Source organism: Panthera tigris, chromosome D3 (genome assembly GCF_018350195.1).
Source record: "Panthera tigris isolate Pti1 chromosome D3, P.tigris_Pti1_mat1.1, whole genome shotgun sequence".
In the NCBI taxonomy this organism is placed as follows: domain Eukaryota; kingdom Metazoa; phylum Chordata; class Mammalia; order Carnivora; family Felidae; genus Panthera; species Panthera tigris.
In genome coordinates this window covers 45,829,224-45,841,345 of record NC_056671.1, presented here as the reverse complement: position 1 = coordinate 45,841,345, position 12,122 = coordinate 45,829,224, and the positions used below count along the sequence as shown (strand labels likewise).

The window sequence follows — 12,122 nt, the reverse complement described above, 5'->3', positions numbered from 1 at the left end:
AAGGGAGTTGACCCTCTGTGAGTCAGAGGAAGAGTAAAGAATGAAGGAGGAAAGGTCTAAGAATATTAGGAAAGAGGGACAGTAGTGAGTAGGATTCTTGAAGGACCATGTTCACCAGGATTGGACCCCCCAAAATGAAATCTAGGTATCTGCTCTAAGTAGGGAGTAGGGAGTTAATATATGTAAAAGTCCTTGTAAACTGTAAAGCAAATATTGACTTTATAATTGTAAGATATTACTGTTTTTGGCAATGCCAACAGGCAATATGAATCCTAGTATCTTGGTGGCTTGGTACTGTTTTTTAAGTTTATTTATTTATTTTGAGAGAGAGAGAGCGCATGCAGAGAGAGGGGGTGAAAGGGAATCTTAAACAGGGTCCGCATTGTCAGCGCAGAGCCTGACTCGGGCTCGAACCCACCAACTGTGGGATCATGACCTGAGTTGAAATCAAGATGCTCAACTGACTGAATCACCTAGACTTGGTATTTTTATGTTTGGAAACTATTTTTAGCTCCACTAGGTGTCAGCATAACGCAGAGAATTTTCAAGAACTCAGCTCAAAGGGCCCTCATGAACAGATAAACTTCTGAGTGTTTTGAGGGAGCAGATGTTCCTTCCATAATGCATGCTCTATTTGAAAAACAAGTGATTTAATTTAATTAGCCTTCATTTCGATAACAACAGTTTTATAATTCACGGCAACAGACTATTGTTAGCTTCTTGTAAAATGTTTTATCAGGATCCTTAGGGACAGGAGATGTACACAAACAAAAAAACAAACAAGCCCAAGACTCAAACAAGACACAATACTCGTGCTTATAAATCATATAAGAAAAACTATGTATCACTACAATTTTCAAACCAGACCCATGGCAAATAGTACTTTCCCCCAGGAGTTGCTGTGAGATCCATCCCTGCACACATGCACACACACACACACACACACACACACACACGCACACTCACACACTCACTGGCTCAGCAGTTCCCCAGAGGGCCTCGTACGACAGAGACCCAGCATTCTGTGAGGACCACCTCAAGATTTAATTCCATCATGCCTCTTTTGTTGGCACATAGGACAATGGACAAATAAGCCAGCATGGGAGGTGCCATCTTATAAATTATAGGTGGAGAAAAGGTGCATTAGTGATATGTGCCTGGTTTGTCCCTAATGTGTAGGTATTTGGCTGCCAGAGAATTATATAGTCTTAGAGCTGGCAGTAGAAGGTGTCTTAGCTCGGGCTGCTATAACAGAAATACCAGAGATTGGAGATGCCTGGGTGGCTCAGTCTGTTGGGCATCTGACTCTTGGTTTCAGCTCAGGTGATGATCTCATGGTTTGTGAGATCGAGCCCCATGTCAGGCTTGCTCTGACAGTGTGGAGCCTGTTTTGGATTCTCTCTCTCCATCTCTCTCTGCCCCTCCCCTGTTCACATATACTCTCTCTCTCTCAAAATAAATGAATAAACTTAAAAAGAAAAATACCAGGGGTGCCTGGGTGGCTTATTGGTTAAGCCTTCAACTTTGGCTCAGGTCATGATCTCATGGTTTGTGAGTTTGAGCCCTGTGTCAGGCTCTGTGCTAACAGCTCAGAGCCTAGAGCCTGCTTTGGATTCGGTGTCCCCCCCTCTCTCCTTCTGCCCCTCCCCTGCTTGCTCTCTCTCTCAAAAATAAATAAACATTAAAAAAATTAAAAAAAAAAAAAAAGAAAATACCAGGTGGCTTAACCAATAAACATTGATTTTTCACAGTTCTGGAGGCTGGGAAGTCCAAGATCAGGGCACCAGCATGGTAAGGTTCTGGTGAAGACCTCTTCTTGTCTATCTTTTCATCTCCTTCCATGGTGGAGGGGGAGGGAGAGAGGGAGAGGGAGAGAGAGAGAGAGAGAGAGAGAGAGAGAGAGCACGCGCGCTAATCCCATCATGAGGGCTCCACACTCCTGACCTCATTACCTCCCAAAGTCCCCACCTCCAAATTATCACACCGGGGGCAGGATTTCAACACAGGAGTTTGGGGGGAACACTAGCATGTACCCCATCGCAGAGGGCTGAGTTGGCATAACCCCTCTGGAAGGCAATTTTGTAACTAATGCCACACTTTGATGAATGTGTCTTTGAGCTTCTGTTCCACTTCAGGGAGTTTATCCTGATATTGCAAAAACATGAATATGAAAAGGGAATGTACTCAAAGATAACTATTACAGCATTAGGTTAGTAAGAGGATTAACTTCAGTGTCCAGCAGTAGCCTATTATTCACTTATTAATAAATTGGTGATGATTTTTTTGACGTGGAAAGACGTTAAGCAGATTATGAGACAATGTGTACAGTAGGATCCCATTTTTGCTGCAGTGTTCATATATGTGCATATAGGCCCTGTTTGGGAGGAGACCTAGCAAGGTATTAACAGTGGTTGTTTTTGGGTAGCAGGATTGCAATTGTAGTGTTTTTCTTGATTATCTGTACTTTGAAAATTTTCTAGCATGGAAAAGTACTACTTTTTTTTTAAGTTTATTTATTCATTTTGAGAGAGACACAAAGAATACACTGGAAGGGCACAGAGAGGAGAGAGAGAGAGAGAGAGAGAGAGAGAGAGAGAGAGAGAGAATCCCAAGCAGGCTCTACACTGCCAGTGTGGAGCCTGATGTGGGGCTTGATGTGGGTCTCAAACTCATGAACCCATGAGATCATGATCTGAGCCAAAACCAAGAGCGGGATGCTTAACTGACTGAGCCATCCAGGTGCCCCTAAGTACTACTTTTTAATAAGAAAACAAGATAAATTATTATAGGAAACAAAATGACTGCCTCCATGCCAAGTTTCTGAGTTCATGTCTATTGAAGAAAGCATGTTTGTTAATGCAGTTAGTTTTCTGTTGTCACAGTTGTAGGTTACAACATGATTGTTAGAAATGTTTATTGAATTTGAAATTGTTAGAATTACCCATTAGGGCCATTTCAAAGAGGCAAATGGTGGGAAATTTTTTACTTTCATCCCTGTCCTTGAAAATCTAGTAGCTGTAAGCACCAGCAAATCTGTTCAGAGCAAATCCTCTGAAGGGCTTAAGAAAAGTATAGGAAAAAATGTGAATTAGGGTCATGCCTGGAGTTTTCTGGTGTATTTTGATGCTGTTGTTTTCCCCTTGTATCAGTCCAGAAAAAGGAAAAGAATATATATATTTTTAAGTGTTTATTTATTTTTGAGAGAGAGAGAGAGAAAGCGAGAAAGCATGTGTGTACAGAGAGAGAGAGGGAGACACAGAATCGAAAGCAGGCTCCAGGTTCCAAGCTGTCAGCATAGAGCCTGACGCTGGGCTCAAACCCACAAACCATGAGATCAAGACCTGAGCCAAAGTCGGATGCTCAACTGATTGGGCCACCCAGGTGCCCCAAGGGAAATATTTTTTTTAAGTTACCAAAGTAATACGTGATGACTCCTTCAGCAAATATTGGAGTGCCTAGCATATATACCAGACATTGTTTTCAGCACAGGAGGTGCATCGTGAACAAAACAGACAAAAAATGCGTGCCCTCATAGAGCTTTTTTTCTAGTTGAGGTAGATGGACAAGAAACAAAGGAAAATGGAAGTACATGATGTGTCAGATGGTAGTAAATACAGAGAAAAATAAAGCCGGGTAGGGGAATAGGTGTGCATGTGTGTGTGCCCGAGTGTGTTCTAGTGGGCGGGAGGGGGGGTTATTATTTTATATACTCTAGGTAAGAAGGACTCAGGGATAAGCTGACTTTTGAGCAGAGATCTGAGCCTGTGAGAGAGTAGACTCTGCAGGTGTCTGGAGGGGGAGGGTTCCTGGTGGAGGAAGCAAGAGCAGGCCCCAAGGTGCTTGGGATACTTGATGCCTAACAAGGAGGCCAGAATGCAGTTTTGTTTTCCTTGTAAATGAAAACATCATTGTGGATAACTTTAAATACCTTTAAATACTGTAAAAAGTATGCATGTATACAGTAATACTGTAAAGAGTAGTGTGTGTGTGTATGTGTGTGTGTGTGTGTGTGTAACTTTTCATATGTTTATTGGCTATTTGTATTTCTTATGTGTGTGTGAAAGAGAAATATACATACATACACTCACACACACATGCAAATACCTCCTTTTTTGTCCACTGAGTATTTTTCTTTTGTGAAGTTGAGGTTTTTTCTTTAAAAAAATTTTTTAAAAACCTTTTTTAGTGTTTATTTTTGAGAGAGCAAGCATGAGCACGGGAGGGGCAAAGAGAGAGGGGACTGAGGATCCGAAGCAGGCTCTGTGCCGACAGGCTGACAGCAGCGAGCCCAATGCGATGCTCGAACTCGCAAGCTGTGAGATCATGACCTGAGCCCAAGTCAGACACTCAAGTTGACTGAGCCACCCAGGTGCCCCGATTTTTTTTTCTTATTGATTTGTAAACACTCATTATACATCAAGGATATTAAATTCCAGCCTGTTTTATATGTTGCCAGTATTTTTTCCTAAGTTGTTAATCATCTCTTGATTTTCTTTATGGTGTTTTTTGGCCAGTGCATTTTCTGTAGGTGTAGATCAATCTACATGAAATCCCTTATGGCCTCTGTCTTTGGAGTTACGTGTAGAAAAACCGGGAGAACATTTACTGCATGGTGTTGTGCCATGCACTGCTCTGTAATTGTGCGTCTTTCCCGCCCCACCCCTAGTGACCTAGGTGACCCCTAGATACCCCCAGCCCTAGATGACCTGACCTAGAAGAAAGGACACAGTCTGGGAAAATGTGTGAACTTTGTCCATCCCTTGGAGCTATTGGCTAAAGTTAGCTAAGTTTAGTTAGCTGGAACATTCCTTGGGAGTGAAGAGAGCTACTTTTAATTTCCAAAGATTTGGGTAACCATGTGCATGTTATAAGGTTATACTCTTTAGTGCCCAGAACCAGGTGTGATTTCCATCACTTATTGCTGTTATCTCCCTGGAAAATAATCCTCCATTTTAGCAGCGCTAATTAGGATTTTGAAATTACAGTTTCATTTTGTCCTGAAGAAATATTTAAAAAAAAGAGATGGCAAAAGCCCCCCAAAGCACCACCTTTATAGTTCCCATCTTCGCCTTGTCTCCACATAACCTGGAAAAGTACGGAAAACTCAGTTGTCAGGCATTTTATTTGCCCCAGGTAACTGTTGAAAGGTCTGACCTGTCCACGTTAAGATAGCAGATTACCTAACAGTCGTGGAAAACCCCTCAAGCCAGAGATCCCAATTCTGATTCCCGAAGCAGCAAGTATAAACAATTCTTCAAATTATGTAAGTGCATCTGTCGGTGGACTGCACTCCCTGTAGCAGGCTTTCTCTGAGGGAGAGAGTGTGTGCTCTTGTGACTGCCACCGTCTGCCCATTTCTCCTGCTAGTGTGTCAATTTTTTTTTAATGTGTGTTTATTTTGAGAGAGACGGAGATAGCACAAGTTGGAGGAGGGGCAGAGAAAGGGGTAGACAGAGAATCCCAAGCAGGCTCCATGCTGTCAGCACAGAGCCCCATGCAGGGCTTGAACTCACGAGTGAGACCACAATCTGAGCCAAAACCAGAAGTTGGACACTTAACGGACTGAGCCACCCAGGCCCCCTGTTAGTGTATAAATTAAATGAGATCAATGTTGCAAAGAATTTGGGAATAATAGGGGTGCCTGGGTGGCTTAGTCTGTTAAGCGTCTGACTTCAGCTCAGGTCATGATCTCACGGTTTGTGGGTTCGGGCCCTGTGTCGGGCTGTCTGCTGTCAGCACAGAACCTGCTTCAGATTCTGTGTCTCCCTCTCTCTCTACCCCTCCCCCACTCTCTCTCTTTCTCAAAAATAAATAAACATTTAAAAAATTAAAAAAAAAAAGAATTTGGGAGTCATAGTTAGTGAAGAACCAACTTGTGACAAAGTCTTACTGAACCTTCAGAGACTTTTATTGCTGTGAGTAATGGACCAAGGAGGGAAATGTGGTGTCCCTTCTACTTCTCTGCATCACCCCCTCACCCCCTGCACCCACTTGAACTTTGAGTTTTATCTCAAGTATCACTTATTGGAGGCAGGTTTCTCTATCCTCACTGACTAGATCAGATGCCCTTATGGTATGGCATAGTCCTTTAGTCTCTTTTATAATATTCATGCATGTGATATTTTACATTGATTTATATGAACAAAACATACATGGCTCCCACCTTTATGAAACTTACAGTTTATTTGACAGGTGGGAGACATGTTAATAATATATGCAGAAGTTCCCTTATCTGACTCTGATAATTGATTGTCAGTGCAGAGCCTGATGCAGGGCTCGAACTCACTGACCATAAGATCATGACCTCGGCCGAAATCAAGAGTCGCGTGCATAACCGACCGAGCCACCCAGGCGCCCCAAGATTTTCTTTGTGTATGGATGGTCGACTGGTGTTCCCTTGAGTCTTTTCTTGCATCAACAACACTTAATGCATACCCTAAGATTTTCAGTGGAGTGAGAACTTTGATACTGTGAAACAATATGAATGCAGAGTTCTTTGTAATTTTTAATTATTTTTCTTCCCACCACCCCCCATCCTTTCATACTTGTTTTGCTCATATCTGTTTCGGCAGCACTTTTCCCCGTGATTTGTATTTATCATTCTCGATAGCAGCTATAATTTTTTGTTGGTGTGTGGGGGGGAGGGAGGGAGGCAGCTGTCTCTGATGAGAGCTCATGAGGGCCAAGACAGGGTTAGGCAACCAGCTGCTTTTGCAGGTGTCTAAATTTCTGCCTTTGGTGCATGTTGCTCTGGCTCTGTCCACCTAGAAGGTGGGCCCTGGGTGCGATAATTGTGGATCATAGTTCCATGGTTATATCCAAATGCTCCCACAGCTGCTCTGTAACATTTCCCAGAAGTCTCTGGTCCAACTGGATCTGTTTATTTTTCATAGTTAAAGTCATTTCTTTGTGTTTCGGGTACAGGGTTAAAATACAAGGTGTTCCCTAGCCATGTTTCCTTTCTTTACTTTCTTTCTTTCTTTCTTTCTTTCTTTCTTTCTTTCTTTCTTTCTTTCTTTCTTTCTTTCTTTCTTTTCCCCTAGTCATGTTTTTTTGTTTGTTTGTTTGTTTCACATCCATGGCCACTGAGATGCCCTGAGGTCTCTTGGAGCATATGACTGGGCAGGAGTCTTCTTTGTTTAAGAGGGAACAAAGCACAAATGCCTAGGGCCTTACTGAGCTCACATCCTGAAGCACCGGGCCTGCTGCAGTGGGTGTGCTGCTGTTTCACGCAGGGCACTCCTTCCCTCTTCACTATGCTCCCTGCTGTGTATGCTCTTGGGCCTCCTTGTGGTGCTCAGTGGGCCATGGGCCTGGATCCTGTCTCCCTTGACCTTTGTGAGCTTAAGGTCTAATGGGGAAGTCGTTTCCTAGAGGAGTAGCAATTGGTTTGATGTCAAGCATGATGTTGTTATCCATCAAGATGGAGAATAGCATCTTCCTTTCTCTATTCACCTATTGGCTGGAAGTGCAGACGTCTTTTATTGCAGTAAGACGAGTAAGAACAGAGAATATTCCTCAGGTCATTAGATGCTTAGTGTGCGACCAGAGCAGAATCATGCTGTGTTTGTCATATGTCAGTGTCTACCACTAGATTATGAGGTCCTTGAGGGCAAAGTGTGAAAGGGTGGCTTAAAGCTGGAGCTTTAGAGTCAGATGACCTGAATTCAAATTTTGGCTTTGCCATAACCAGCTCTTCTGACCACAGGCAAATTAAACTCTTTATTGCCTCAGTTATTTCATGTGCACAATGAGGATAATAATAATAATAATAATAATAATAACAAAGACATTTTCTTCATAAGGTGGTTGTACACATTTTTAAAAGACACAGCATAGAAAACACTTAGCAGACTGCCTCATTTGTAGCAAGTGCTCAGTAAATGTTAATTAGGATGCTGCTGTTAATAATAACTCTAGCACTGTCAGCACTTTGCAAATTGCTAGAAATATTTGCTGAATGAATATATTCAGGAAGTAGGGTTTGGAGGCCTAACTAGAGACTAGAGACATTTTAGCACCAGGTTCCCTGGGAAGGGTACAAAAGCAGGTCTGATCATAGATGCCTGCCCATGCTAATAAGATTCACAAAGAACATTTCTTGAGCAGGCATCATCCCAGGAGAGCAGTTCATTGAGTTAGCTGGGATTATTATGTTAAATTCTGCTGGAATGGTCTCATTTATTTATATCTATTATGAGAATAACTCCGGGAACTTGCATAAGTGGACCAAATGTGTTTGTGACTGAGGGAACCTCAGTGATGGGTTCTCTATATAAAAACCGGGATTTTGCCTTTCTTGAAGACAGCAAGATTCTAAACTGTATTGAACAAAGCAGTTTCGGGGGCACCTGCGTGGCTCAGTTGGTTAAGTGTCTGACTGTTAATTTTGGCTCAGGTCATGATCTTATGGTTTGTGAGTTCGAGCCCACATCAAGCTCTGCACTGGCAGTGGAGAGTCTGCTTGGGATTCTTTCTCTCTCCCTCTCTCTCTGCCTTTCTCCTGCTTGCTCTCTCTCTCTCTCTCTCTCTCAAAATAAACAAACAAACTTAAAAAGAAAAAAAAAGAAAAAAGCAGTTTTTGGTGTGGCCACAATTGAATCAAGAAACGTGCCCTCCAGAAGTCCTTAGAGATTCCAGGTTGATGGTGGAAGATGTTAGCACATGGCCACCCAGCTTGAGTTCTAGTATTCTTTTTAAAATTCTGTCCTTTGGCACTTGCTTCCTTCTTTTGTGGTTCCATGGAGCCGTTTGATATATTGCCTCGGTAAATAGCCTTTAAAAATTTGTAATAATTTGGCATGGGTTCAACGCCTCTGGCTATTTAAAATCCAAAGAATAATGTTCACTGTCCTTAAAAAAAAATCTTAAAAACCTTAAAAAAATCAGGGGTGCCTCAGTGAGTTGAACATCCGACTCTTGATTTCAGCTCAGGTCATGATCTCATGGTTGGTGGGATCGAGCCTTGTGCTGCCAGTGCAGAATCCCTGCTTGGGATTCTCTGTCTCTATCTGCCTCTCTCCTGCTCAAACACACTCTCTCTCTCAAAATAAATAAAGTAAAAAAAATTTTTTGAAAAAATTCAGATCTGTTCTCTCTCCCAAACTTTAGGAAGCCTTTTTCCATCTCCAGATCGTTTGTGTTCCGTCGTGGGATCAGTAACACTAGGTAGTTGGCAGAGTGATGGGCTATAGCTGGATGACTTTGGCAGCCTCCCTCACTCTCAGTGGACACAGCCCATGTCACACTTCACAGGTCACTCAGAGATGTTAAGACAATCACCGTCGTATTTGGTGCATCTGAAAGGTCATGCCTTCCAGCTCGGTCTTTTGGACAGAAAGTGACAGAAATATTCTGGTCTCTTTCCCTTTTTTCAGATCTGATGTTTCGACGTGGCTTCCTGCTTCGGTGCTGTATGTGGGCATAATCTATTCCGGTTCCAGAGCATTATCCAAACTGGTAAGTTTTAGAGACTTTTTAGGGAGACAGTTCCTCTTTCCTCTACCCCTTTGCTTTTTAACTTACTGTGCCTTGGATCCATAGAGGACAGGACATCAGCTTTCGTGATGGTGCACATAGACTGGAGAACAGCATGGGGCTTTTACCCCCTCTCCCTGAACTGAAGATAACCAGATGATAGGGTAGGGCCATCTTGTTTTATAAGATGAAGAGGCACCAATGGAGACAAGGAAGAGAAAGCTGTGATATTTATGGAGCCTGATACAAACAGGGCCAGCCTGCTCTACCTGAGCACAGGCCATCCTCGGGAGCAGGGAGAGTGGGCTCAGCCTGCTCCTTGCTTCTGAGGAACTGTAACCCTGCCCACTGGTGACGTGGACTGGGCGGTGCTGGGCTTAGGAGTGATGTACATGCCTGGCACAGTGTTGACACCCAGTATGTAGGGACACTTGTTTTACTAGTGTCACCCACCCCATCCAGATTTGAGCTTCTCAAAGGAGGGAACTGTAAAGAACAAACTTCTTCCAGGTACACTAACTATATGAAAATATAAAAGTGTTATTTTTCCATCAAAAGACAATTCACTGATACTTCCATTGACCAGAGACTCAGAACGAGGCTTAAAAGTCAGTAATGCCTCTTCCTTTCTTGTACCCTGACTGCTCATATTGTTTCTATCACAGAATGATTGTACTCTGACTTTTGGAAAAAATGCAAAATTTACAGAACGATTTAATCTTTTTATGCAGTTTGTTGTTCTGTTGGTCCCTTAGATCTCAGATATGAAAACAGTAAAACAGACACAAAATCTGCCTACCTGCATGATAATGTTATTGTTAGGATAACCCCAAAGTTGCAAAATAGTGGTTGAGAGTTACTAGCGGTTAATTTCTAAATTAAACCATCATTTTTCTTGCATGATTCATAACCTTGAGTCATTTAGATGCTGTGTTCAATAGGGGAGAAACGTCCTGGGTGGGCCCAAGAAATGACCAACTGCACACACATTGGTGCTCAGCCCAGAACCTGAGATCTGGTCTGGCTTCCTGCCGCCCCTTCTCTATTCTGTCCGGCTTTTGAGTCTGCTGCCTTGCTTTACACCTTCTGGCCTGCAGAGGGCGCTCTCCCTCCTAGAGCACAATACAGGTATTGATAAAAATGATGTATTCTTTCTTTTTTAAGTTTTTATTTGAATTCCAGTTAGCATACAGTGTAATATTAGTTTCAGGTGAAGAATTTAGTCTTTCAACACTTACATACAACACCCGGTGCTCATCACAATACCCTCCTTAATCCCCATCTCCTATTTAAACCCCTTCCCCCCCACCTCCCCTCCTATAACCATCGGTGTGTTCTCTGTAATTAAGAGTCTGTTTCTTGGTTTGCCTCTCCTTACCCCCACCATGTTTATTTTAAGAACAATGTATTTCTTGTAGGAACTGGATAGTGATGGATGCCAGAATTTTGAAGTTTGCATAACTATCATTGGGCTAGCAATAACAATATTTTTTGTTTGTGCAGTGCCTTTTCATATGTTTCTAGAGTGATTTTCTCTCTTTTTATGTGATTCCCATATTCACCTGACAGGTGATGGATGGGGCAGATGTTAATCACCTGACAGAGGAAGGAACTCAGGTGTGGCAAGTCTTGGTAACTTGCCTCTAGTCCCAACTAGACAGCTCCTCTAACTCCAGACCTTTTGCCTTTTCAGCTTTGTCTTTTTAGGGCCAACATGTATGGATTTTATAATAGCCCAGGGGAGAGTAGTCCAGGCCTAATTTAGACTCTTCTCATGGTAAACATTAGAAAGCTCATAAACTGTTCTAAGCAAAAGGGAAATTTACTGGATCATATATATCATTGAAAAGTTGTAGATCACGCAAGGCTTTATCCAGAGGTTCCAAATACAGTTTCTGTCTCCCTTTCAGTTCTGCTCTGTCTTTTCTCCATTTCACAGCCAGGCTCTCCCCTCATGGGTGTTGTTGACTCCAGGCCCACATCCTTACAACTTGAAGTCTAATGGAAAGAGACTCATCCTTATAGTTTCTGCATGAGTCCCGGTATTCACTCTGAATACAGCAGTAGGGCCACTGCCCTTCCCAGGTCTGAAAGCCAACTAGGAAGATGGAATTATGCCGATTGGTTGGTCCTGGATCATCATCTCCATTTACTGTGGCTGGAGAGACTCAGAGCACCATTTGGCCGGCCCTGGTCTTAACAGTATCCCCACCTGGTTCCCATCGACTGAGACAGGGTGTGGCAGATCCTTGATACTGGGATGCTTCGCCAAAAGAAGGGATAAGGATACTAGGTGGCCTAAAATCCTTCAAAAGCCCATTGTAAAGGTCAGTCCAGTATATTCTCAGGCAGATGAGGAGTTCCATAACCTACTACAATGCTCCTCGAAGTGTGATCCACATGCGGTGCCAATCTGTGAGCTCTTTGTCACCTGTCCATAAGGAGATTGTGCTAGAATGTACATCAACTTTGGCACTAAACACCTTGTTCAGTTGAGCTGACTTTTTTTTTTTTTCATAGTGAGACTTCTTGAGAAAGGAAGCAGTGCACTGATTTACCTTCTGGCCTGAGCTTATTTTCGGGGTGACTGGCACTGTGAGTGGCACTGGGCTAGAGCACAGCCTTCTTTAACAGGCAAAAAGAAG

The 12,122-nt window shown here is 42.8% G+C and overlaps 1 protein-coding gene across 6 annotated transcripts in view; it reads left to right on the top strand.

Annotated features, from left to right (window-relative positions):
- The window catches only part of TMEM241 (transmembrane protein 241), a 114,266-nt gene that overhangs the window by 14,690 nt on the left and 87,454 nt on the right, over positions 1-12,122 (top strand). For all 6 annotated transcript variants that reach the window (XR_006209889.1, XM_007075988.2, XM_042962144.1 and 3 more), the window contains exon 4: positions 9,378-9,459. Coding sequence is in view for 5 of the 6 variants with exons in the window: in XM_007075988.2 (XP_007076050.1) it covers positions 9,378-9,459 (82 nt within the window). In the remaining variant the exon portion in view is untranslated. The remainder of the gene's footprint in view (positions 1-9,377; positions 9,460-12,122) is intronic.